The sequence below is a fragment of the Anopheles moucheti genome, chromosome 2, assembly GCF_943734755.1.
Source record: "Anopheles moucheti chromosome 2, idAnoMoucSN_F20_07, whole genome shotgun sequence".
Classification (NCBI taxonomy): Eukaryota; Metazoa; Arthropoda; class Insecta; order Diptera; family Culicidae; genus Anopheles; species Anopheles moucheti.
The window spans coordinates 78,057,667-78,083,931 of NC_069140.1; the positions used below are offsets into that span (position 1 = coordinate 78,057,667).

A 26,265-nucleotide genomic window follows, 5' to 3' on the forward strand; every position below is an offset into this window, starting at 1 on the left:
GGGGGTGCTGGGGGTACATTCGCAGTACTTTCTGCTATCATTCCTGGCCGTGGTAGTGTTGGGTGTCGGGTCCGTGTTGGGTTACGCGTTTCGGGAGCGCATTGCCCTTGGGCTGCAGGACCAGATGTACCAGAGTTTGGATACGTACGGACGCCGCCGGTTGACGACCGTTTCCTGGGACATGACGCAGGAGGATTTGCATTGCTGCGGCGTGGAGGACTATCGTGACTGGAGCGAACGGATCCCGGATTCGTGCTGTATGGATGATTACGGTGCACGGAAGCGACCCTGCCAGCAGCTCCAGACATCGCTCACGATCTACCGGATGGGTTGTTACGAAGCGGTCACGCAAGCATTGGTGCGGAACAGCTTGCTGCTCGGTGGAGCATCGATGTTGCTGCTGTTGGTAATGGTCCCGGCGACCATTATGGCTTACTACATGTTGACAATCATTTAAAATTAATTGTATAATTGATAGAAGCGCATTAAAAATAAATGTATCCGAGGAGATGAAATAACATATCTGAAGATTTATCCAATTTGTTGCGTTAATAATCTGGAGAACATAACATTTGGGTTTTTGACATGAGCTGATTACCTAATAATAAAGAAATAGACTTCGAGGGAGTATGAATGCTCTTATGTATGAATTAATATTTATTTGAAAAGTTAAGAATCTCAAGGTCTAACTTAAGAGGAACTAATAGAGCAACACATAAGGTGGATAAGACGAGCATACAGAATGGCTCCAGAGGGTCTAGACGTAACAGCTGAGTCTTGGACAAAAGCCAAGGAAGGGAAATGAAAATAACCAAAACAGTTTCCGTGTAGTAACTTTGGTAAAAAAATCCTTTGCTCTCACTTCTTCCAGTTATCTGGGACCTTTGCCAATTGAGAGCTCAAAAATTGAGCAAGTCTTCAATAGTGTCCTGATCAGGGAGAAGAATAGTTCCTTGAAATATAGGAAAAATATTAGGAAACCATTTTGAGGCTGCTTTTGCATCTTCTTTAATTAAACCGAGATCATAAAATCAGATCTGATCATAACATGATGGACCATCTGGTGGAAGAATAACTGGAAGTTCTACAATGTCCTCAAACATTACTCAGGTTGTGGTAGAAGTAGCTAATGAATAATTCAATGTTGCAAATTCAAGCATTTCTCATCTTTAGAAACCCAACTTCTCACTATACACAGGTGTTCAGGGTTCTCTCCAATATTTGTTTTATTGTGTCTGATCAGTGAGATTAAATGGAACTGTGTATTTGTTATTACAACATGGTACGGCTATTGGATGTTGTTGGGCCGATTGAACCAGTAGTATGGAATCGATGAGAAAGAGAAGCGTTGTACAACAAGCAGTACACTGGCCGTAAGATGCATTATGCACTTTATATCAACGCCAAAGGTAAGACCGTTTTCGCTGCTCGGTTAGGTTTAAGCTTCCTGTACCAATAGAGAGCTTCAAATTGTGTGTGTCTTTTTGTTCCTTTTACCCATTGCAAAGAGGGTTCCTGTTAGTGTTTTATAACTCTTTCTCCATTTATAACTATACCATGCAGTGCCTCCATGGCGCATTGGCCGTTTGCTAACTATTTTTGTTATTTTTGTTTTGGTCTGTTTCGTGAAGGTCTACCCTTTATTCTCTCTGTTTTTTTTTTGTATAAATCGATTGCGTATATGTATATATGCATGTATAATCTTCGTGGTTTTACACAGTTCATTTAAACGTTAAGAATTTATCACACCATTTATCATTGTGGTGTTGGTAATGGATGATTTAAAAAAATATAGATATACACACGTACAGCTACCACACGCCAACATGTGGCAAACGAAGACAGAAAGCTTCCACTGTAACTGAACCGTAGCATGTGTATGTGTATTTAACTGGCTTATGGATAATATATATTTATATGTATAATATAGATATCTAAACATTTAAATCATGTGCGACACCGAACGCAGCTTTTTGTGTGTGTTTTTTTTTGTTACTGTACACTATAGATTTGGCGTTTTATTTTATGTTTTTTTTACCGCAGAGGAGCACACGTGCAGCAAACGTGCGCACGGCTCGTTTAAAAGCATAAGGAAGCATACGCACATAGTACATGCTTAGAAACTTCGAGGCATACAGTTTTGGTTGTAAATAGACCAACGAAACGGCGCATTACTTATGCGATGCCACACAGACCCCACGGACAAGTGCTCGACTGTCTCGAGTTCGGTTGTGAGCAACTTAGGGAGATAAGTTTGACGCCAACCAGCGTACGTGCTTGTTGGGTGGTATCGATTAACTTAATTTATAAAAATAGTTTGCATTTGGAGCAATGGAAAAGAAAGCGATAAATGGAAGAGAGGAGTAATTTACTAGATCAGTTCGTCAATATATTCGGGTGTTTGTCCAAAGCAAAATATATTCCCATCTCATCATTTGCTTTCGGCATCAAGCATTAAGCTGAAAGACAATTGCTCTTCAAACAAAAAAAAACATTCAAGTGGCTGCAGTTGGAACGCAGAAAAGGGGTCCTGGGTATCCTTACAGATACGAGATCTTCCCGAAAAACATCGTGATTGTGCAATATTAATACTTATTGCAACTTATGCGACTTACCACATCAAGGGGTTATCATAAAAAAGCAACACACTCTCAAGGAGCTATCAAACACGTTCAACGTATCTGTTTGTTTCGACGGCGAGATGCTATTTGGTGCAGATCACATCGATTGTACGAATGCAAAAAAAAAAACCACTGAGAGGGAATAAACCGAAGCTAATTAAAACCTTTGTAAAAAACGAGTTTCTATCGAGTTCTGTCCAACCATCCACAATTCGTTCAACAAATAAACCCAATCTTTTACAAAAGATCAGATGTAATGATGTGCAACGGTTGATGCATTACGACAACAAGCTTCTCACGGCGAATAATAATGTGCGCAGACGTTTCCTAGCCGCATGCAGGATGGCTTCTAGTGGTGCGCATTGGTCAGGTGAGGCTGTGCAGGGCCCGTATCCGTCGAAACGTCCGGCAGTACCGGTTAGGTTTGCCGGTGAAAGCAAAGGCTGATGATGCTGACACTGCACAGCACGATCGTAACGACGAACAGCATCATGTAGACGGACGTGATGAGCCAGAAGGTGAACAGGTACAGGGATTTGTTGCAGTACTTGCCCAGTGCCGGATCGTAGTTCGGTTCGTAGATTTGGTAGATCCAAAACGAACCGATAATGAACCAACCGAGCATGAAGCAGTTGATGAGCGTTTGCGTCGGTGTCTGCCGCAATCGTTCCAGTTCCTGTTCCTCCCGGCTGCGGACGCGTGTGGAAAGGTGTAGCAATTGTTTCAGCACACCGAAACCACCGCCGACCAGCAGATACACCGGTATGTATTCACCCTGCGGGCAATCGTACAGGTAGATGGAACCGAACACGATCATACACACCGGTATGACGATCGTAATGCCCAGGGCGATGGTGCAACCGACTGGAAGGAGAAAGAACCAATGTATCTTACAATCCGTGCTAGTATTGCATGCGTTAAACAAAATGGATAAATTTTGAGCGACAATAAAACACTATTAAAGATAATAGAATGTAACAAAAATTCGCTTGAATCTCATGATTCATAATATTGGAGGGCTATTGCTACCTTCCAATTAATTGAATTTGATTATCTGATTGAGGTTTACCATAAAAAAATACTCATTTCTTCTGAGTACCATAAGGAGGGTTAGTGATCTTCGATAAAACGTTATCCTTAACCATTTAAAAAGCATTTTTGCACCAGAATCTTTAGCCTTCTTCTGGGGGATTGATGCTGCTCAGATGCGACTGGTCTCGACTGACACTTTTACACAATAAAGACCATCCTATCCAGAGATTTCCTTACTGTTTCACCGGTTGTTTCCCCAACCTCCAGGACGAACGCCGAGATCAATTTGGCTTTCATGCCTGACTGACTGTCCATAATAACTACAAAATATGAAACAGTGCTGGGTTCTCCGTTAGGTGGCAGGGAACTCGTATTAAAAATCGCTGCAATTTGTCCAATTTTTTAAATGCATACGGTAATACAGGAAAAACAATGCAATACTCACGTGTGCCAAGCACCAGAATAACAATGTTTACTAAAAAATCCAAAATTCCTCGGGAAGTTTTGCGCGCTTCTCGGACCCTTCCGAACAGGGAATCGTAGGACGGTGGTGGCGCTTCCACGTCCACCGCTTCATCGTAGCTGGGCGGTTCTCCGCGCCGTGAGGTGCTCGGTTCCCCGAGCTCACTGTACGGGACGGGTGGAGCTGTCGGGTAGTAGAGAGAACTGCTGTCGCTTCTGGTCTGTGTACCCGACTGCGAGGACACTATCACTGTTGGCTGTGGTACCGGTGGAGCTGAGGTGGTTGTATTTGTGCTATCTAGTTCTTCCTGGCCGGGCTGCTGAAACATATCGGAGTAAAAGAAACGCACCATATTAACCGGACCGTTCACTAGAATGTGTGGTTCGCGCTTTGCACGGATCGATTCGGACGCGTATCGGAATAAAGAGAAATTGTCGCGTCTTTGTTTGGGTGCCGTGCCGTTCGTTGGTCACTTTCGCAAAGATGTCGTCACACGCGCGGCGAAAGCGTCTCGGGACGTTTTCGGACATCCCGTGAGGAAGCGCGTGTACATGACATTCGGCTGACTTTGGGACGGGTGTTTCAGCTGTTGGCAGTGAAATGTGTGTGGGGGAGCGTGAACCGTAACGACGCGGCACCGTGGCACCATCGTACGTCGTCGCCATACCTGTTGAACGTAAATATCGTGGTAGTTGGAGACTGCTACAATCGCTGGGTACTGTCCACCAGCACTGCCGCCACTGTTTGTGGACATTGTTGCAGCTGTAACGTTTCGGGACCCGCCCCGTACACAATCGATGGGTTCGCGCTTGTTTCTCGTGCCAGACGGATGCACTTTACACCGAAAACGATAATGTTGTGGGCGCGTAGTACTATATAGGGAATGAAAAACACACAGCTCGCTTCGCAATCCGGTTTCTGTTTCGTTTGTTGTTTTTCTTTTTTTAAACACGAAAATGATGTCACTGTTTGACAGTTGGGCGATAAAGAAACAAATAAAAAAAACCCACTTTGAAATGAACCTCCAAATAAAAATATTAGAATGATGCAATGAACATTGGTTGTAATAATTTAACGTTGTATGCAAAATTATTTTACGTTCATATTGTACAGAATTGAAAATGTTTCGTTTGATGAAATGTCGAGTGCATGTCCGGTGCGACAGCCACATTTGACATTTGCATCAAAACATTCACTTACACAACATAACACCAGAGATTGATCTTCGTACGGAAGAACAAAAGAAAGTTTAGGGATGTTTCCAGTTAATTTGTTTCCATTGCGTACGCTTCCGGCGGCAACCGTTGGTCAATATTTCACCCTAGCACGATCGTTAACATGTGGAGTCAGTCGATTAGCCAAGAAAGCGGAACAGTTGGAAAAGGAAGAACCGGCTGCAGAAGATCTGCCGGTAACCTTCGTAGATGATGATGCCGAATCCATGGAAGAACGCGAAGCACGGATAGCGAAATTGCGGAACAAATCAGGGCTGCTGCCACAGCATCGAAACATGCTGCACGGTGTGCTGCCGTACGAACAATCGCAATCTTGGATTCACGAAACCGTCAAGTACAAACGCATGATGCTGGGTCGGTACGGTATCGATGGAAGCAGGGTTGATCCACGTGAGTTTGGTTGAAGAATCATTTTCGCCGTTTATGTTAAGCAAGACATTTTCCTTTTCAGGTGTGTGCTTTCCTACTAAAAAGGAAGCATATGAAAAACAGGAGTACGAACGTGTTGCATTTCCTTTCAGTCTGAAGCAAATGATGGACGCAAATGAAGCCGAGCGCAAGGCACGCAAGTCGGCGATAGAAGCACGTGAAGCGGAAGTTGCACGGAAGCTCGAAAAGCTTGACCAATGGACGACGGATCTGAATGCACGCATAGCGAAGAAGGAAGCTGAAGCACGCGCCGCCAAGGAACGGAAGGATCGTCTAGTCGAGGAAGTTCGAAGACACTTCGGCTTCAAGGTAGATCCCCGTGAAGAGCGTTTCCAGGAAATGTTAACGCTGAAAGAGCGTGAAGATCGGAAGAAGGTGAAGGAAGCAAAACGGAAGGAAAAGGAGGAGAAAATGATGGAAAAGTTGCAGAAAAAGACGGCACAATTAGAGGCTGCGGGCGATGGCGATGTACCGAGTGAGCAGACGAAATAAATAGAATTACACCAGCATCGATAGTGGGAACGCACATGATTATGCTTCTTCTATATTTGGTGGTGACTGAAATGCAGCATAAATTAAGAAAGTAGTTGCGGAATGACATCCCCATATTAGCGTTGCCCAGCCTCGGGATTGGTGGCAGAGATCAGTAGTAGAATCACAACCGGCACGAGGTACATCCACTGAAAAGAAGCAAGAAACAGCACAATCAGGTTGATAAAAAAAAAACATTCGAACAAGATGCACAGTCTTACATATTTCGCAAAGAAGCTTCGGTTGTCCTTAGTTTCGCCACGTTCTCGCGCTTCACGCTCGCGTTCCATCTTCTGTATAAAGCTGGCCGTGTCGGGAATTGGAGCCGATTCGGTATGCTTCACGTACACATCGGTGTTGAATTCGTCCAGCACGTCAACATCGCTGTTGGAAAGATCATGACACTCGTCCAAATTGCCATTGTTTACCGATTGCGTGACGGCAGTTACCGTCCCCGAGTGGTCCAACGAAACCCACAGCACATCGGTGAGCTGGGATTTTGCCAAAGCGCACTGTAAGAGGATTGAAGGTGAATAATTGTTAGCCACCATTGCCTGCATACGCTACGATCTACGCTTACCGCTTTAGATGAGGTAAGAAATTTAGTAACACCATCCGAATCGGTGACATGCGCCTCTAGGCGGTATAGCCGGTTATCCTGTGCTAATCGTTTCAATTTGTTTCTATCCTGCAGTGAGAGCGGTTCCTGTGCCACGGAGACCAGTCCGGTGTTACGGTTCGTGACGGTAACGTTACCTCGTAGGGTGAATTTGTTTGGTTCGTCGATATCCAGCGCATGAAACAGCGCTATATTCAGCCAACCATCGTACTCGAGTGAGTTCTACAAAACATCAACAAAGTGTAAGTACCTTAATTGCATTAGGCGATAATTTAACCACGCAAACTTACCGCCTTTACGTAGTCGATGGTACAGGCAAGCCATACAGATGCGAAGAAAGTTATTTTTATTAACAAATTCATTGTATAAAATAATTTTTCACCGTGCTCAAGTTAGGGCAAAACAGAACTTGCAGTGTTTTGCAATGTGACGGCTGAAAATAGTTTGACAGTTCGCATCGCTTGACGTCCACGCCAGGCATGTCAAACTCAGCGCATTTTCAAGCCCTAACCACGTGTACGGAAAACGCGCGGGAATAGGTTATATTTTTTAAATTTATCATACACATTTTAAAGAAAACGCACTTGTTGAAGAATGGGTTTTAACATTAAGGGGTGTTTATTCAACGTTTTATAGTGAAATGTGATGTATCAGATGAAAGATTTTTAACTGTTCTTGTGATTATGTGCAGATGCTCTTGTCGTAGATCGTCGCTGACCAATCGTCACGTGCTAAACTTAGATGAAGTTCTGCTGTAAAATATTGTAAAATAAATAGATCAACTGTATTCTTTATTAGTGTACCTACACGAACAATCCTTTTACCATAATACTCCCAAATGTTAGAAGTAACCATTACTGATCGTAAAAAATACGCAACCTTCCAGTTGATAAAGCCCCGAAATGTGTTGTTACTAGAGTTTATAGAATTTCTTTGGTAACTTAAAGTTAGGTAGTGTGAAGCCCACCACACGTGTTAGCTGTACAATGGAAGTGCAACGAAGATAGTGTACAAAAGCACGGTAGAGTTAAGATTTACGCAGTTTCATTATAGCCTATGCGAGAATTTGAAGCATTATTTTTTTTTTGGCGTAGAAGTGAATTTTCAGAAAAGAGGAATAATTTACCGAAAGCCAATTCGTGCCGTTACCTGTCCAGGTCCCTATCGCTAATAACGTAGATTTTCGAGCTAAAGGCAGCATCGGCCGTCGCCTTACCATCAGGGCTCGAGGCATCGGTCGGTATCTCGCTCGGCGTTGTCGATGGGTCTAGCTTTTTCCTACGGCACAGTTTGATAATGTTTTTGTTCGAAAGATAGAGTAAGGTGCCAATTACGAAAATAATACCAACTACTACGATCGGAATAATTACAAACAGTTGCGTGTCCTTCGCGAGCGAATGAGACGGTGGCGGTATTTCGTGGAGCTGTTTGGCCGCCGTAGACGGATCGGTGCGCCACCAGTTCCAAACGCCACCGAAATTCGTCGGATCAGCTTCCGGATCGTGGGGCCGGTTGCGTGGTTTAGCCGCCCGCAATCGATACTGCTCCAGATGCTGTCGTATCTCGCGCAGCTTCTTCGGATGCTCGCCAGCGATGTTGTGCATCTCGCACGGATCGTTTATAATGTCGAATAGGCATGGTCGTACCAGCGGGTTGCAAGGTTTGTTGGAGATCGCATTGCCACAGTTAACTTTGGCGTGTTGGCGCAGGTATGAGATGAGCTTTTCGTCCAGCTTGCCAGCACGGGCAATGCCGGTAGACATCACACTGGTGAGATATTCATCGCTTCCTGGTAGTTTATCGAACGGGTCTATCTCACCGTACCACTCATCGTTCAGCCCATCCAAGGTGGTTCCGTTGATGTACTTGAAACCGTTCTCCACGTAGCTTGTGTAGCCGAATATTTCGTCCAGATTGTTCATCAGTCTTTGCCTTGGGTTACCGGTGCCGTACGCTAGTGCTTCCCACTGGTCTATTCCATCGATATCGCTGAAGGTGCTGTTGCCCATCGTTATTCCTGCGGCCGATGCTAGCGTCGGTAGCCAGTCGGAGATGTGGAACCATTGGTTCGAGACACGCTGCGTGTCCTGGAGCAGTGGACTCCAGATAAGAGCAGCAGTACGCACGGCACCCTCCCAGGGGGAGTGTTTTTGCTGGAAGAAGGAACGAATATCAATAAGCTATATTGCAAAAAAGGAGAAGATTTGTAGCTCAACTTACACCCCGGAATGGATAATTCGAGCCAGTGTTGCTGTGCATCCCCCGGGTAACACCTCCGTTATCGCTCAAAAACACAATAATCGAGTTGTCGAGCATTCCGTTCGCTTTCAGACTTTCGTACACCGCCCCAACACTGTCGTCCAACTTCGACATCATGGCGGCGTACGTGCGACGCCTGGGGTCTTTGATGTACGCAAACCGATCGATCGTTTCCTGTGGCGCTTGCAGTGGATCGTCATCATTTCCGGCGTGCGGCGCTAGATGATTCAGTACCAGCAGCATCGGTTCGGCGCTTTTCCCGTGCTGGGCGATTATATCCTTAGCGGCGGTGGTGAAGTAATCCGTCGCGTACGTCCCATTGGCCGCGTAGTTGACGTACCGATTTTGACGCAAGTCGTAACCCTCGAATGTACCCTATCGTTGGAAACAATATAGGCGGAAGAAAAGCCACAACAAGTGCACGTTGCATTACAAATTTGCTTGTCGGTTTATGATGGAGTCGGTGTTTGAGCAATGATAACGGTGGCGTGAGGCGATTCTTCACTTTTAATGGTTGTACAACGCGCTTTATTGCCATAATCGTTCTAACTAGTTGTTTTCCGGTAAAGCAAGTTGTAAAGAATTTCACTACAGCAACTTCATGTTTTGGTATAAAAATATGCTTTGAATTCAGAAACCCACAAGATCACATATACAAGATACCTTCAGATTCAACCGATTTGCGTTGGATCGGATACCTTTGAATTGATTAAGGTTGTAAAAGCATGCAAATCGTTGAAAAACAACGATTCATCCATGATAATGAAGCAAAAAATTTGGGCCAACAGGTTTGTAGACCAACAGCTGGGTGGAAAGAATTGGAAGATCTTGGTGTGGACCTTGCATTTGAACTTGATAAACTGGACGGTATGATAAACAAATCTTCTGTCAGTAGATCAGTAGGACTTTCAGCTGATCTTCTTCGTCAGATAACGTTCGTAACTGGCATAACGTTCGTTAATGGGCATATTTTAACCACGTAACCGAATAGCCCATCCTTGCTAACGAGGGGCACGGCTCGGATCGGGTTTTCTGGTGGTGCTGACATGTGATACAATCTGCACACCCTTATATAAGTAGTTATAAGATTAGAAATTGATCGTTTGTCCAACGTAGATCTTTCTTCCAATTATATATTTTTTTGTAATTTAGGGATAATCTGATTCAGATTCATGACTCCGAATGAATGGTTGAATTGAAGGAAGGAATCAGAATCAGATTCACCCAACACTAATTCTTTCGTCTATTCCTGAGGATGTTCACCTCTTCAAGGATCCCCACACCAAACACTCGTATACTCACGCTATTCATCTTGGACACGTAGCTCCAGTAGTCCACGTACGGGCCCAGGTACCCGATGTGCGTATCAAACCCTCTGCTGGTCGGTATGTAATGCTCCGTGAAGAATCCAAGGTGCCACTTGCCCACCATGTGCGTCCGGTAGCCGGCGGCACGGAAATATTCCGGCATAATGCGCTGCTCCAGCCCGAGACCCCACGGTTCATCGCTGTCGATCACGTAGTGCTGCATGCCAACGTTGATCGGGTTTCTGCCCGTCATCAAGGCTGCCCGGGACGGTGTACACATCGGTGCGGAATAGTGCCGATTGAGGATGATACCGTCGTACGCGAGGGCGTCAATGTTCGGGGTCGCTATCTGGTTCGAACCGTGAAACCCAACATCATTCCAGCCCATATCGTCCGCCGTGATGATGACGATGTGGGGCGGTTTTCGGGACTCCTGGCCGTACGCTAGTGCTTGGTGGGCGATGATGCACACCACCAGTACGGTACTGAGGTGCGTCATCCTCTTTGTAGCTACACCGCTGCAAGGGTTACTCATTTGTTGGAGGTGCGTTATTTGGAGATTGATACGAACGATCGGGGCAGCTACAGTATGGACGTTCCTTGTACTATTTTGTCTCGATTACGGCAACGCCATCTGAAAGCACATGCGAGAGAAGTGTTGAGACAGCTCTGTTAGAGTTTACAAGCTTCTCCCGCGCACTGATTAGATCGTGCAGTGTTGTGTCCTTGAAGCCAGTCCGTGTGATGATGGGCCCGGTGTGGTGCCGTATCACTAAACAAGAACAACAGCCATAACTCAGAACATTTGCTTTATCGAAAAACTACCAAAACCAACTGTGCAATAAAACAGGTTCATTTGCTCTCTCGCTCGCTCTCCCGCTCACAACAAAAAGATCACTTTGCAGATCTCGTCGCGTGATAAACAAACAAAATAAAGCAATTAGATTTTATCAGATCAACGCCTTGTTTGTTTGTCCGTTTGTTTGGGGTAAGGATGGGTAAGCGGGTACCAATCAGTTTGAGGAACCACGGCCGGGCGCCAGGCTTTGGTGGAACTGGCTGCGTTTGGTGCGAAGCGGTTTCTATTACTTTGCGCAGTGCCGCAACCACAGAGTAGGCAGCCGATCCCCACGCCGTGCGTGTTGGGTAGTTGGGCCCGTACGGAAGCGGTCAGCACAAATTAAACGCTTTGACAACGACAGACGATGGCGGGCTTCTGCGGCTCGGCATATGTACGGTTAGCAACTGGATATGTCTTGAACGCGCGGGTTTTGCGAACCGCCGGGTGTACGGGGATTTTCCTCACTTCTTCACACGAAGGGAAAGTTTCACGTACACCGGTTTTCCTCTACCATTGCTAGTAATTAGCAATATTCAACTGAAACCTTGTTTTAATTGCACTTTTCTCATTTCTCACCACAACTTACAGCTTCTTCGGGCCCGGCAAATGATGTAACACTGTTGGCCGATGGCTTTCAAGAAGAGCCCCCGAGATTCTATGACACAACTAAGCTAAAACGCTTAACGTGAAACCCGGTCGCAGATAGTGGCGATCCGTGCTCGCGAATGTCTATCGGTGGACTGAACTCGTCTCGCAGTCGGCACCGGTTGATGAGCGATCCCCCCACCTCGTAGGATGGCGGCAATGGGGGGGTTTTCGCTCATCGTTTGAAACAAATTGAAGACACTGGCGGGCACATGGGCCGGCGGAACAGTTACTGTTATCACAAAAAACCCTTTACCCAGTGTACGTTCCGTCCAGCCGTTTTGGGAGACGACCAGCATTGGCTACAGGTGTATTGAGTGTATCTGGCCGTAATTATTTAACACAAAAGTACACTCAACTAAAAACGAAACACAAAACTGCCTAATGTGTATGGAAATTGTTTTTTTGTTCATCGTGTTGCGTCTACACCACCTGATAGGAGGCGCCGTAATTGCAAATATTGTTGCTAATAAATCATATAATGTGTGGCGTTTGTTTCGCTACCATTTCCGTCCGAATGGGCATGGGACACGGCAGGTGCTTTCAAATGTTCGCTTTCAAACCGTGTTTTGTGCGTTTGTTGTTTACTTCCATGAGCAGGTGAAAAATAACGTTCTGGTGGTGGGAACGTACGAGTTCTGGATCAACAGCGCGCCACCATTCACCAACCCCACGATGAATTCGTCTTATGAGATTGCATGACGCAGGCACTGGTAGCAGTCAGTTACGTCTTGGATGCTGATTTTTCGGTGGGACCGGTTGATTGAAAGGGAGTTAATCAACATTCTATTCGCAGGCCGTCGTTCGCTTCCGGTAGTGGATTGATTGTGTCATTGAGCGAAAAAAAAGGGCTCCAGGAAACGAATCAATTGGTGTTTGGTGGACATTCTTACGAGTCATGCGTTTGTGTGGTGGAGGCGCTTCTTTGTTTACTCGCAAGAGGGAGCATTTTATTTTGAGCAATTTTAAATACATCTTCACCTTCAATAGATGTTGTGTGGCTTTGATCAGTTTGTTTTTGTAAAAATGAAATGTTACACTGTTTCCAAATGTGTTTGTCGATTGCAGTTGCTGCCATTGCTGGAAAATTATACACTTATCGCATAAACAGCGGAAAGGCTTTGGTGTTGTTAGGGGGTTGGTTCGTCTCTTACCGGTACAGCTATTTGATCAGCTGTCGCTTGTTGTGACGATGTTGTCCCTGGTCCCAGACTTGGTAATTTACAGCACACCGAACGCAATATTTCTCATTCTCGGCACGGCACAGACGCTGCGCCCGATAGTACAAAAGCGGAACAATGGCTTACCAGTGGCGCTGTAAGTGGCGCTGTAGCACGAGAGTTTCGAATCCGATCGGATGCTACAGGTCGCTGCAAACGCATCGTTCTAGTTCCAATGATAGAGTGCGACGGGGTACTGACAGCTAGAATCGGGAACATGATATGGAGCTGTTACTGTTGCATTGCACTACAGGCTGGGCAGAAATAGTGTGGCATGGGAGGATGCATTATAATTGTGATGAAAAATTTATTCTATAGACGGGGTTTTTTTCTAGTGGAAGTTCATGCAAAAGAGACACCCAATATAGAATATATTGGGTTCAAAACAAAGAAGTCATCTTTGTTAACGCTCAAGTATAAATGATTTTATTCAAGAAATTAAAGATACGTGTATTGTAGCTGTCTGTTGTAATAGTACTCACATACGCGTCTGGGACATGGAGCTTGTCCCAAAATGGCGAAACTCATCTTAGCTATGTTCGAGAGCAAGATGGATTTTTGGCCCCTTATGTGTGGAAGGACCATGGAGAAGTCGCTACATTGACGAGCTCTAGGAGCAGTACAGCGAATTAGACTCGCCTGGCTTCGGTGGGCAGGTCACGTCACGAGAATGACACCGGACGACCAGGTCTGTTAGGTCGTCCACATGGACAGAGGAGGCTTGGTAGGCCTAAATTGAGATGCAAAAATGGCGTTGATGCGTTTGTCAGAAAGGCTGTTTAGTGAGCAGTTTAGAAAAGTCCTGCTACAAGCAGCCCCAGATAAGCTAATAACTAGGTACAGTAGAACGTTCATTATCCGGCCTGTTAATCGATTTCCTCGGATAACAGACCATTCTGCTTTGTACGTGCATTAATTGAGGATAAAAATGACAGATCAACGTTAAAAGAATTCATATGTTTTTAGTATTAGAATTTATTGTTTATTAACAACATGGAACATTTTCCAGGGAGTTTAACTTAATAATCTTTAAATAATAATAATACAAAACTCTCAAGTTTCTCTTGGGCCAAACGGTTAAATGGATAAACTGTTCTACTTACAATCATTTTTTAACTCACAGATAATCCGCTCGCCGGGTAATCAGCTGACGGATAATCGACGTTCTACTGCTGTTAAGTAAATTATAAAAGAGTGTATTTATGGGATTGCCTGTAATTCAAAATTTGAGTAAATGATTGGAAAGTTTGCAACGCCTGGAATTATGCACTATTTCCAATGCATCTGTTGGCATGAAGCTCTAAAGAATTTAGTAATTTAGGAGTTCCGTTGGAGGCCTGTTGGTGTATTAGTAGCGACATCGATCTTCACACGACAGGATCGGTCCAAAATCCCATCTGGATCTATCCTCCTTAAGCATTACGTAAGCAGGGAAAATAAAAAGAAAGAACATCAGAAATGGCTGGCCTAGACGTCTTGAGGTTGGTGAAAGAGTTGGTCCTTAAAGAAGAAGAATTTCCAATACGGAACAGTTGTTAAAATGTCTTACTAAACATTTAGATCATATTTACAGGTCAAATTGTGCGCATGGTAAATTATTAATGTATTGCAGAACCTCCAGGCGCACAGAACCAAGATACAGCTTAAACTCTCAGGCGAAGTTTATTAAATTAAAATATCTTTTTCGCATTTGTTTAAAGTCATTAAAGTTATATTATTTAATAATTATAATTATTATTTTATTTAAAACCCGAAAAAATACTGTAACAGTGATAGAAGATAAAGTAACAATAATAACCAATACTTTCTGAAGCTTTCTGTTACCTCAATCACTTCCATTTCTAACTCATCTCATTACTAGCTGCTAGCTAATAGAAAACATCGAGAGAAGTAATGATGGACGATGTGCCAAGATACGGTGGCTAATTTGCTGTGATGTAATTAATTAGTCGCGCTTTACAACCCTTATCATGTTTTGCGATATTAAAATATGCGTGACGCCCATCTTGTCGTCAATCGTGAGTTTTGTTTTTTTATTAAGTCTGCTGTAGTACTTTGATCACGAGGTACCCTTATGCCGAATAGTTTTTTTAAAATAATAAAAATTGTATTTTCCCTTGCCAATGTTTGCACACAGTTTCGTTGTAATTTACTGTCCTTATATGTAAGCACCATATATAAAACGTGCACGTGCCATTGCACCCTGGTTATCACAGTTTGCGGTAATAAAATGGGAAGCTGATGTCCACATGTCCATAAATTTAGTCACCTAGCTAGCACACAGTTTTGGTGACGATGTAATCTAGTGTCCCAATTTCGCCAACAACATTCACATTTTATCTTTAATTTTATCAGAAGATAGCCGGATGAAGCTGGTGAGTGTTATATTTTTTGTTGCGTGTTATTGTTATCACCCGCGCGATCATTTTTTGCCCGATCTCGTGTAATACTTCTGGCCGCACCATATGATGAGCAGAATTATCAGTATCTCAACTGCCGCGGCCAGGTAGAGGATGTAGTGCGACGCATGATCTTCGTCGACCGCATCTTGCCACCAGGTCCAGGTGTTATTGTGCAGTGCCGGATCTGCTCTACCGTCGGCGGGTTTATTTCGCCGTGGTAATGCGTTTCGCGTGTACCGTACGACGTCCGCCTGCAGATCGCTCAAGACATCGGGAAACAGGTCCGCCAGATTTCTGCGCTCGCAAGGATCGTCAACGATGTTGAACAGGCAGGGGTTTTGCAGTGGATCGCACCGTATTTCTTCAGCTTCGTCCGCACAGCCAATGGTTGCTGATTGTCGAATTTCTTGCACCTTATCGTGAGAAAGCTGCATAGAGGAACCGATACTGGTGACGTCCATTAGGCGGCTGTAGTACTCCTCTTCAGTGATGCTACTGTTGTCGACAAGCTCGCCTAACCACGCGTCGTATGCTCCAGCAAAGCACGTCCCATTAACGTACTTCCAACCGAGCTTCATGTAGCTGCTGTAGCCAAACTTATGGTCGGCATTGTTCATCACAACCGAACGCCCCGTGGAATCGGCGGACTGCAGTGTAAGCCATTGGTTTTGACCATCAATTGCAGTGCCTGTGGGGATGGACCCAATGCCGGCAGCAAACGCAAGTGTCGGTAACCAATCGCTCACGTGTATCCACTGCTCGGAAACAACACTCTTCCGTGGAAGAAGAGGACTCCATATGAGGGCAGCACCTCGAACTGCTCCTTCCCATGGGGTGTACTTTTGCTACAATAATTCAAAATAATCAGATATAATAATAATAAATTCTAGATACAGGGCTTTTAGCAACTGTACTGCAGGAGTTGCTTGATGGTGTAAGTGATGGTGGTCGCAACCTTCACACAGCAATACCAATACCGAATCCCAAACCAAATGTTTTATCCGGACCCAATACTGTTCGGCTACGGATAATCAAAGCCTAAGAATACCTGAAATTCCCAAACCAAATTCCCAAGGTTTACAGAGTGGCGAAATAAGAAGTTCTATTATAAGTAAGTTGTATTTAACCTAAAACCAGAGTTAATTTAGTAGAAAATATTATGAGTATTATGGAAATTTATTAAGTTTTATTTATTACCAGTTTAGTTATTTGGCTTTGCATAAGCGTTTATGTCTACGACATATTATCCATTAAATACTTTAATAGGTTCCAGGCTATTACTTGAAGTGGAGGAACTCTGATCCGTTATTGTCCATGTGCCGAGAGTTTATCGTTTGTGATCGTTTTGAACCTGACTTGTCGCGTTTATTATTCTTAAATTGTATTCGTTCTGTGCGCGACCAACTACGTGTTAAATGTATATTTATATCCAAGCTTCACAAGGGGCCATATGAGGCACATTGAATAAATAAAATTAACAAATGCTGCAAATACTAAAGACTTAGTAGTTTTACATTAAATGTATAGTTTAAATATGTGCCCAACACTCCACATAAGTTATTAAAGTTATTCTATATATTGTATTGTGTTAAACAACTTCATGAAGATGTTCATAAACTTCCAAAACACCGCAAACAGGTTCAGTTGATTGGATGACTCCAGTTGCAATTCATCTTGCCACCACGTCCAGGTGAAATTATACCGTGCAGGATTCGATCTACTGTCTGACGGTTGTTTCCGAGACGGGACAGCATTTATTCTATAATGATTGACTTCATCTTCCAGCTCTGCCAGAATGTGTGGAAATCTTTCGCCTAGATTATTACGCTCGCAGGGATCATCAACGATGTTAAAAAGACACGGTCTTACGAGTGGTTCACAGTTGCTTTCCACCCCGGTCGGACAGTGTACGGTTGCAGAGGAACGAACACTTTCTACGCGATCCCGGACGAGCTGCATCGATGCGCCAATCGTTCCCGGAGCGATAAGCCGTTCGTAATACTCCGCCCGAGACAGCTGATCACTTTCCTTCTGCTGTCCGAGCCACCCGTCGTACGCTTCGAACAGCGTCCCGTTGACATACTTCCAGCCACGCTTAATGTAGCTGCTGTACTCGAACGTATCTTGGGCACTGTTCATCACCACGGTACGTCCCGGGGCGGTTGCGTTGTTGAGCGTCTCCCATTGGTTCTGACCATCGATTGTGCTGGTCGTCGGAGGGATGTCGATACCCGCCCGGTGGCCGAGCGTTGGCAACCAATCGCTCACATGAAACCATTGGTTGGAAACGACACCCTTACGCCCCGGGAGTAGAGGGCTCCACACCAATGCGGCACCACGGACCGCACCTTCCCAGGGTGATTCTTTTTGCTGGGTGGACGACATATTTAGCGCCATAAGGATGATGTGTTAATGTTTGTTGTTAATTGAATAAATTTACATTACCGACAACTACCCCATCCGTGGCCGTAATTGCTTTGATTAATCCGCACTAACTTACCCCTCGCAGCGGGTAGTTCGAACCCGAATTGGCATGAGTGCCCAGCGTCGGTGCACCATTATCGGCGTAGAACAGCAGGATGGTGTTGGTGAGCATGTTGCGCTCCGCCAGCGCGCGATAAATCCGTCCAACTCCCGCATCGATACGCCCGATCATGGCTGTGCGATGGAAAGCAAAAGGTTTGAGGAAAGAAACACCGGCGAACACAGACGAAACGAGTTAAACCTGTCCGCATAATAATTTGCTCCCGCGGTACGGTGTGACCCTGACCGTGACAGCCTGTCCGTGTGAGCGTATTGCATTGCCGCCGCAGCACTCACCTGCCAATGTTTGACGTGCCGGATCTTGGATGTAGCTGAATTTAGCGATTTCGTCCACCGGCGCCTGCATCGGATCGTCCTCGTTGCCGGTGTGGGGAGCGAGATGGGTTAGCACGAGGAATAGGGGTTGGCTTTCGTTGTGCGTGTGGATGATGCGGACCGCTTCCTCGTTGAACAGATCCGTTGCATAAATCCCGTTCGCGCTGTAATTGATGTCGGTGTTGCGCCGCATGTCCAAACCGCGGGCAGATGTCTTGGAAATAGTTTTAAAACAAAGGCAGAGTGTCGGAATGCTTAGTGTGGGTAAGCAATATAAAGTTGAATTATTTCTAGCTGATGTGGAAGCTAAACTTAACTGTCAAATGTAGTTTAACCCAATACATTATGGTGTATTATATGCTGTTTACGTTAGGATACACTTATTCAAAAAGCTCAAATTAATTGAACCAATTTAAATTAAATTAAATTATTAATCAAATTGATCAAAAGTGTTTAACTGGCAAGAATTTATATCAGAAGGCTATTTAAGCGTGTCTTTAGCGTCAGTACCTCTTTGTATGCTAATTTCGGTCTATTATGTTGTGTTTTGTATGGTTGGCGATAACATAAAAAAGTCGTTAAAATAACATCTTAAACGATTAAATATTGTGTAATTTTGTAATTAAATGATTACAGATAATCGTTAAATTTAATATTTTGCACAAAATTAGCAAAAAATACCAACAATGTAAACATTTTGTATGAAAAAATTGCTCTAGATTAAAGATCTAGATACCTTGACTTTTACAGAAGTCTAAATGTAAATTACGTCCTAGTCCCAATTTTTATGTCTTTACTAGACAAAGTCTCTCTACAAAGTTTAACGCTTCGTACTCTGGAATGTAATGATTTTAAATAAAAAATATATTTGAGAGAACTTAGTTAAACTGTACAAAGTGAAGTAAAATGATTGGGTTGATTTTTTGTTATTTAATTATTTATAGTTACTTATTTGTATACTTATTGAAAAATAAAAATTTAATTTATAGTTTATGATGTTTGTTTAGTAAAATCATATCGGTTCCTCTATTTATAGATTTATTTAAGATTTAAACATTAACTTTAATTTATGTTCATAATGTTTAATCATTACATAACATTGAAAAAATGCGCTGTTTGGTGGTGTATTGGTAGCGGCACCGGTCTTCATACGACAGGACCGGACCAAAACCCCATCCGGGCCAATCCCCCATAGCAAGGACGGACTATCAGGCTACGTGGTACAATAAGAGTCGATACGGCCAGGCCGTTCTAATGAAGACAAAAAGTATAATATAGCTTTTTTAAGATAAATACCGGCTGCATTCATTAGAAACTGCTTAACGGTATTGATATCAATGTCAAAAAAGCTTTCAATACAAAAAAATAAAGTATAAATATTTCAATCACCTATCCAAAACGGTGACGTATCTGTTTTATTATTTAACAGTCAGTCAACTTCAAGCATTCAAATGCAAATCGTTGATTCTTGATATCAGAAAAAGCAACCAACCAACCGAAATATACCGCACAGCACAGCTAAAGTAAGACATTAATAATGCAACTACTCACTATATAAGACACAGTGTGACATAAAACAGGTCGACCATGAATCGGTTTTGCGCTAAATATAAAGCGCTGCACAATGCAGTTGGATATAGGTCCATCCTTGAGCAAAACGGGCAGGGCAATATATTATTTTTTTTTTCATGTTTTATTTCAGTTTTTTGTGTGCTGTTAGCGGGTCACAAAATGTGATCGTGAGCTTCTGTAGTGTTGGGAATTAATGATGAATTAAGTTGTAAACAAGTTAACGCAATGAGTTCGTCTATAAAAGAAGCTCGTCACTGAATATCCATCGCTCATTTCTACCTACCTCGTTCATCTGCAGACTGTGATCCCAGTAGTCGATGTACGGACCAAGATAACCGTAGTGGGAATCAAACCCACGGTACGTCGGTGTGTAAGCGCGCCGGAAAAACCCAAGATGCCACTTGCCAACCAGATGCGTCCGGTAGCCCGCGTCGCGGAAATACTCGGGCATTAGCTTCTGGTCCAGCCCGAGACCCCACGGTTCGTCCGAGAGGATGACATGGTCCTGCATGCCGATGTTCATCGGATGCTTGCCCGTCATCAGCGATGCCCGCGAAGGTGTGCAGAGCGGTGGCACATAATGGCGGTTCAGTATGATACCGTCGTACGCCAGGGCATCAATATTGGGCGTCGGAATCTGATTGGATCCGTGAAAGCTGACATCATTCCATCCCTGGCAAGAACGGTGAGAACATTCGAGATTGCATCACTCGGTATGATCGGTATGTAAGATGGCGTTACATAAACCGGCGAACACTGTGCGAACGACCACTGTCCACTGTCCACGTACTCCAGCATGCGGATCCTTACCAAATCGTCGGCCACAATGATTACAATGTTGGGCCGCTCTGGCTGGGCAGCGGCGGCGTTCACACCAAACCACAACAACCACAGGGTCACCGAGCACGTCACTGTGTGTTTCATCATGACGGTGACGGCACACGTCCACGAGTGGATCAATCGATTTCTTCAATCGAATTGTATAATATCAATAATTGACGTTCGGCGACGGTTCCAGACTCCGTCCCTTTGTTCCCTTGTTCCCTGCTCCCTTGTTCACCGTTCACGTTGGGCCCCCCGAATTGCCCGCTTCCCGATCGTGATCACTCGCGCACCAGCACCGCTTTCTATTGTGCTTTCAATCGCAACCGTGTTTGCCTTTCGCACACCTTAACCACACCAACAACGAAAGCGCCGCTGTGAGCGGCGTAATGGTTCGCGACCGACTGATATGTGGCGGGTCGCGTGTAGCCCACTTTTATTAAAGCAAGCCCCACACATGCCAGTTCCGTTCGGCTGTTCCCGGGTGGAAAGGGTCGATGAAGTTGTTCGGTGGTGGCGGGACTTCTAGTCCGGAGTCTCAAGAACGCTTGGGAATTGTGACCGGTTTGTTAAACATTTCAAGTTCAACAGATGCACACGACATGCAGCTAGAAGGCGATTCTTATAGCCAGCGAGTTGGGGTTAGAAATTCCATCTCCTGATAGTGTACCGCTCTGCTTATCTTTTGCAGTCGGGTGTGCATCTTAAGATACCCTACTTTTTGAAGTTTAAGATCACATGCACTAGTTGGCTGTCAAGGTCAGTTACGCTTTTACGCGGTGCTTACTAAAAGTTATCACACATTCTAGGATGTACTGTTTAAGAATTCTTTTATGTTCACTTATGAGTGGGTATTGGCAAATATATTGCTATATTGCTATTTACTCATAGTTGGTTAGGCTACTCCGCTCTTTAAAGGCAAAATTTCGTTGAGATTACATCTTAGACTTCTAAGTCCTCTATGGTACTCTTCTCTAGTTATCCTTAGTAATATTTTTTTGAAATCAAACTGTTTTTTTCTCTCTGCATCTTTTGCTACCATGTACAGAACAATTATATTAAAATCATTGAGGAGCATTGTCCAAGTTAGCCGAATTCTTCAATTATTCATTCCAAGGTCACCAAATATTCAACGGAAATTGGTGTTACTAATAACAGCAACAGAATAACAATTGCTTCTGGATAGAAGTAATATAGAAAATCATAATTTTAGTCATTTTTTCACAAACTTTTTTAGGCTTTCTATGAACCTTAACTGCGACGTTACAACAAATAAGCTCGCACAACTTGTAAGGCATCACAGAATGAGGGACATCAATATTCAACAGAGAGTAATAATTGCAAACACCTTTCTAACTTCAAAACTATGGTATGTAGGATCATTATTGACAATCAGCAAATATCTCCTGGCAAAGATTACTTTTTAACTTGGAATATTTATGTGGTCAAACGGAGTGCATAACAATAATAAAAAAGATTTACTACGAGGTTATTCATGCGTAATCAGAATACAGCTTATTTAAATGAAAAAAAAACACGCAACGCACCCACAGCCAAGGGTATTTACAAACAAATTCATAACTCACAGGCCCATTCAAAGGTACAGATGAAACACCCGTCTTTTAAATGGGAAAAGATTTGTCGAAATATAAATAACAATAAGTTAAATTCAAAACAACGAAGTATATTCTACCTATTGGTTAATGGAAAAATATTTACGAAAGAATTTAGATTTAAATGGCTAATGAAAGCAAACCAAAACTTCGAAAATTGTGGTATTAATATTGATAATTTGGAACATAAGTTTAAGGAATGTACAAACGTTTATCATGTCTGAATATTATTTAAAGAAATCATCAAAGAAAAATTAGTAACATCACCCACATTGAATGAATTATGCAAACCAGAACTAAACAACCTGAAAGGAAAAGATAAACGCCATAGTATGACAATGTTAATTAACTATATAATAGTTATATTATAATATTTTGAAAACCCTGTTAATGTACAATTTGAGTAACGTGGAAATACGAACTTACCTAATAATTTGTAATAGATTGTATTTAATTTTAGAAAAATTAAATTATAAGAGAATTAATCAATGAATATATTTTTCTGTGACTTGATCATTCTTGATCGGTTTCAAGACGTGATAATCCTGATGGCGCTTCACATTGAGTTTTTAATTATTGACAGGAGTCCGACAGGAGTCAGCGTAGTTTAACTGCGAAGGACTGTTGAGCTTTAGAGCGCCTGAAGGTAATGCTAACGTCTAATGCTAATGCATTGGGTTATTTTCTAGAGAGTTATGCTAGGTTAAGTTTGCTACAAATTTTCGAAAAACCTTCTTGAAGCAACTATTCGAATGTTGAACATGAAAATACGTTTAACCCTTCGGCGGTTTGTCTAAATTTTTTAAATTTTCGATTCTAAAATTGTCATCTGTTTAATGAATTTACCTTGAACTTAATGCAATATGAATAAAACAAGAATCGTTAGATAATTAAAATTTCTACAAAAACCTGTAAGTTTAACGTAAATCGAGTTAAAAGGTGTTGGAACTGCTTGGAACCCGTACCATAAAACAACTATCGCAATCTACTTGCTCATGCTCAATCCTCATGCTACTTTTAGTACAACTCACAGTTGCTTGCGTACTAAAAATATAAAAACTTACTGTGGAAATTTTGTATTATTTTCTGGCTAATAATATCACAAGTTCACGCCTAAATATCTAAAATATCAAATTAAAAATTCTGCGTCTGTCATCACACTACTGACAGACGAATATTTGTTCGTCATTAAAATTCCTGTAAGCGACCGAACTGTTGATTTAATTGATGAGCTCTGCACAAAGAAATCGCATCAGAACGGCGGAACGTATGTAAAAATAACCGACCAAAAATACGTCAAAAAGAGCATTTTTATTGCCGCTTCATGTTCATGTGAACCGAAATTGAGAACCACGTGTGCTTCAACGACCAGCCCCACCGATTCTAATCAAACGCCCACCTCCCGCCCCATGCGATAATTCTCCCCCACTGCCAGTAAACCTCTCAAACGCCCGAACGTGCGTGCGTGCGTGCATGAATTTCTCCTAATGGTAGGGCCGATTAAAGGACACGTACGGTGCCGTTAACCATTGCGAAGAACACACCCCCCTCCAACGGGCACAGGAAAAAGGGTGCTGCGAAACGGGACAGAAATTTTCACTTCGAAATGAAATCTATAAACCGAACGTGCCCAAGTGGTCGGTGGCAAATTATTGTCAGTCTTTAGCCAGTGTGTTCCGGTTCCCTCTGAGGTCTGGATGGGGACATGGTCGACATGGTGTAAAATGCGGCCCTACCACCTCCTGCGTGTGTATGTGTGGTTGGAAATGAGGAACAATGGAAAAAAATCCGTATAATCGAAAGCATCAACTCGGCTCTCTAGTGCACAGTTCCGTGTGACCGAGTGTGACTGGACAGGGACGATGGCGGAAAAAACGAGCAATCTGACGCTGTCTGCGCTCTTGGGGGAAGTGGGCTTCCAAGGGGACCAATGGTGAGGACACACAGGAGCGGAAGTAACCATTCCATTTCGGTTTGAATTTGAATGTAATATTTGCGGCCCCCAAGCACGTGGGTCGTGCTTAGTCGTAATCAAACCCGGTCCTCCCGGGAGTGGGTGGGCTGAACGGCACTTCCGGCGGGTACGGAAGGATGCGCCGTGTGGAGTAGCCCCCGAGTCTCGATCAAGGCCAGCCGACAGCCGAGACGTCGGGCCGGTACGAAGGTATGCAAATGGGGATGATTTTGGAACGCACAACCCTCGGAATAGTACGCCCGAATGTGTGTGTGAGTGGTCGGCGTACACAAAGCAGTAAAAAGCTTCATTATCATACGCGTCACAGATGATTGCACTTTTGCAGGAATCTGGAACTGAATGTCCATTAAAATATCACAATATATATCTGTAATGGAGGGAATAAAAAGTGAACGGAGACGGGATCTATTTGGTGTATTTTCGTCCACCGCTAGTTCCGGTTCTAGAAATATCCACGCGGGCGCGCGCCACTCCTACCCGCCTATTTTGGGGTCGCTAACAGAGCGAAAGGCCCAGTTTCTATAAACCTCCATCTCTTTGGGGGGTTTGGTTAGCCACGCGCTCCTGCCACTGCTGGAACGCGGTGGCTCAATGTCGACAAACATCACGAAGTCTGGAGCATAAATCAAACCCCACCGGAGGACTTCTGGAGGGGAAGTCCTCGGAGTGGTCCGGGGGAGTGATACTACCAATGAAGGAGAGAGCAAGAAGAAAGGGCGTGAGACGAACGGAAGTGACGCTTAGTTTGCCCACAAATAATCGCACATTACGCTTCGGCGCCTCCATCGACAGGCTTTAATTGAAGGTAGTACTCACGCTGGAGATCGCTCACACGAGCTTAGATCGGGTGCCGGGGGAAGGGCTTGTTTGTTGTGTCGATTGTACTTGTCCGGCTGTAACTGACCTTCACTGGCCGTGGTGTTCTGGTTCCATATCGCATGCATGCACCGTGGTGGCTTTGTTTGAGCAGCGAAGGAATTAGCTCCGGTAGTCATGTTTAATGGCTACATGGGCTAAACATACGCTTTGAACACAACAATATCAATTTGGATTTAAATACACTGTACGGTGCCGTGCGAAGATGCTTCGGGGAATTGGAATTGCAATGAGACTATTTACAGGTCGGACCTAGAATTTTAAGCTTTTAATGTAGAAGAGGGTCTCTTTTTAATGAATGATTTATTGAAGTAATGCTGATAATCAATATTCACGTGAGATTCATTTAAATAATCATATTAAATGTAGATCTTTTGTATCGGCTGTTGGATTCCAGTATTTTCCAGTATTTTCCAGTATTGATAGCTTCTCAAAGAAAATTCAAATATATCTAAATATAAGAAAAGGAACTATTTAAAATCTAAGAATTTATAGCGATGTTTATGAACACATTGATTTTATATTCTTCTGCATTTTGATTTTAGTGCAATAATGCTCTATTCGAATATCACATTTACTAATTTAGTTGTTATTTAACTATCTTCTTCTTATGGTTATCGAAAATAACATAAATTTTTATATGTTAATAAATAATATTTTTAAACTATTTCTTTTATTTTAATATTTTTGAGTTACAATCTTTTTATTATTTCATGTATTAAACTGCATTGGCTTTTTTAGACATTCCGAATGCGATATATTTTGTTTATTTTATTTATTTAGTTTCTATTATGACGGCAATGCCGTATTTTCATATATTTTGTATAGTTTTTTTTTGTTTTATATTTATAATTTTATATACGTATATATATTTTGTTTAGTTATTTCCTGTTTTTGTAATCATGTTCACTCACCCTTATATCTTTTTTTTCTAAACTCTAAAC

At 43.2% G+C, this 26,265-nt stretch overlaps 6 protein-coding genes across 10 annotated transcripts; 2 read left to right on the forward strand and 4 right to left on the reverse strand.

The window, feature by feature from the left end:
• Positions 1–124: 124 nt before the first annotated feature.
• On the forward strand, positions 125–457 carry LOC128299199 (tetraspanin-9-like). The gene has a single exon (XM_053035093.1). It carries the CDS (start codon positions 125–127, stop codon positions 455–457), a length of 333 nt encoding a protein of 110 aa, XP_052891053.1.
• Positions 458–1,207: 750 nt separating this feature from the next.
• Positions 1,208–5,025, reverse strand: LOC128302405 (uncharacterized). 2 transcript variants are annotated; one of them, XM_053039235.1, is made up of 3 exons: positions 4,784–5,025; positions 4,099–4,432; positions 1,208–3,485 (listed from the first exon to the last, which is right to left on the reverse strand). In XM_053039235.1, the coding sequence occupies exons 1-3, from the start codon at positions 4,868–4,870 to the stop codon at positions 3,040–3,042; spliced, it is 867 nt and encodes a 288-aa protein (XP_052895195.1). In that variant the 5' UTR covers positions 4,871–5,025; the 3' UTR covers positions 1,208–3,039. The 2 variants fall into 2 exon arrangements, with proteins under 2 accessions (XP_052895195.1, XP_052895188.1); XM_053039228.1 differs by having other exon boundaries at positions 4,099–4,435.
• Positions 5,026–5,333: 308 nt separating this feature from the next.
• Positions 5,334–6,431, forward strand: LOC128302422 (growth arrest and DNA damage-inducible proteins-interacting protein 1). Its single transcript, XM_053039247.1, has 2 exons — positions 5,334–5,741; positions 5,803–6,431. Exons 1-2 carry the CDS (start codon positions 5,372–5,374, stop codon positions 6,270–6,272), a joined length of 840 nt encoding a protein of 279 aa, XP_052895207.1. The 5' UTR covers positions 5,334–5,371; the 3' UTR covers positions 6,273–6,431.
• Positions 6,302–7,355, reverse strand: LOC128302433 (ER membrane protein complex subunit 10). Its single transcript, XM_053039258.1, has 4 exons — positions 7,221–7,355; positions 6,892–7,152; positions 6,533–6,823; positions 6,302–6,460 (listed from the first exon to the last, which is right to left on the reverse strand). The coding sequence occupies exons 1-4, from the start codon at positions 7,290–7,292 to the stop codon at positions 6,389–6,391; spliced, it is 696 nt and encodes a 231-aa protein (XP_052895218.1). The 5' UTR covers positions 7,293–7,355; the 3' UTR covers positions 6,302–6,388.
• A 602-nt stretch (positions 7,356–7,957) lies between these two features.
• On the reverse strand, positions 7,958–12,021 carry LOC128302377 (arylsulfatase B-like). Of its 4 annotated transcripts, none has more exons than XM_053039207.1 (5): positions 11,914–12,021; positions 10,492–11,130; positions 9,151–9,564; positions 8,305–9,083; positions 7,958–8,208 (listed from the first exon to the last, which is right to left on the reverse strand). In XM_053039207.1, exons 2-5 carry the CDS (start codon positions 11,029–11,031, stop codon positions 8,076–8,078), a joined length of 1,866 nt encoding a protein of 621 aa, XP_052895167.1. In that variant the 5' UTR covers positions 11,032–11,130; positions 11,914–12,021; the 3' UTR covers positions 7,958–8,075. The 4 variants fall into 4 exon arrangements, with proteins under 4 accessions (XP_052895167.1, XP_052895176.1, XP_052895151.1 ...); XM_053039216.1 differs by having other exon boundaries at positions 8,301–9,083; XM_053039191.1 differs by having other exon boundaries at positions 7,958–9,083.
• Positions 12,022–15,347: 3,326 nt separating this feature from the next.
• Positions 15,348–20,996, reverse strand: LOC128310060 (arylsulfatase B). Its single transcript, XM_053046596.1, has 5 exons — positions 20,846–20,996; positions 20,319–20,708; positions 18,425–18,677; positions 18,105–18,262; positions 15,348–16,449 (listed from the first exon to the last, which is right to left on the reverse strand). Exons 1-5 carry the CDS (start codon positions 20,960–20,962, stop codon positions 15,625–15,627), a joined length of 1,743 nt encoding a protein of 580 aa, XP_052902556.1. The 5' UTR covers positions 20,963–20,996; the 3' UTR covers positions 15,348–15,624.
• Between the last annotated feature and the right edge of the window lie 5,269 nt (positions 20,997–26,265).

Coding starts and splice junctions, on each gene's coding strand:
- LOC128302433 (XM_053039258.1), bottom strand. CDS start 7,292: ATGAATTTGTTAATAAAAATAACTTTCTTCGCATCTGTATGGCTTGCC. Junction 7,153..7,220: donor CCATCGACTACGTAAAGGCG/GTAAGTTTGCGT, acceptor GATGTTTTGTAG/AACTCACTCGAGTACGATGG. Junction 6,824..6,891: donor TTCTTACCTCATCTAAAGCG/GTAAGCGTAGAT, acceptor ATCCTCTTACAG/TGCGCTTTGGCAAAATCCCA.
- LOC128299199 (XM_053035093.1), top strand. CDS start 125: ATGTACCAGAGTTTGGATACGTACGGACGCCGCCGGTTGACGACCGTT.
- LOC128302405 (XM_053039228.1), bottom strand. CDS start 4,870: ATGTCCACAAACAGTGGCGGCAGTGCTGGTGGACAGTACCCAGCGATT. Junction 4,436..4,783: donor ACGATATTTACGTTCAACAG/GTATGGCGACGA, acceptor GATATGTTTCAG/CAGCCCGGCCAGGAAGAACT. Junction 3,486..4,098: donor TATTCTGGTGCTTGGCACAC/GTGAGTATTGCA, acceptor TTCTCCTTCCAG/TCGGTTGCACCATCGCCCTG.
- LOC128310060 (XM_053046596.1), bottom strand. CDS start 20,962: ATGATGAAACACACAGTGACGTGCTCGGTGACCCTGTGGTTGTTGTGG. Junction 18,263..18,424: donor GGCACGTCAAACATTGGCAG/GTGAGTGCTGCG, acceptor TCCATCGCACAG/CCATGATCGGGCGTATCGAT. Junction 16,450..18,104: donor CGAACTACCCGCTGCGAGGG/GTAAGTTAGTGC, acceptor GAATTATTGTAG/CAAAAGTACACCCCATGGGA.
- LOC128302377 (XM_053039191.1), bottom strand. CDS start 11,031: ATGAGTAACCCTTGCAGCGGTGTAGCTACAAAGAGGATGACGCACCTC. Junction 9,565..10,491: donor ACGTGTCCAAGATGAATAGC/GTGAGTATACGA, acceptor TTCCAACGATAG/GGTACATTCGAGGGTTACGA. Junction 9,084..9,150: donor CGAATTATCCATTCCGGGGT/GTAAGTTGAGCT, acceptor TCCTTCTTCCAG/CAAAAACACTCCCCCTGGGA.
- LOC128302422 (XM_053039247.1), top strand. CDS start 5,372: ATGTTTCCAGTTAATTTGTTTCCATTGCGTACGCTTCCGGCGGCAACC. Junction 5,742..5,802: donor TGGAAGCAGGGTTGATCCAC/GTGAGTTTGGTT, acceptor TTTCCTTTTCAG/GTGTGTGCTTTCCTACTAAA.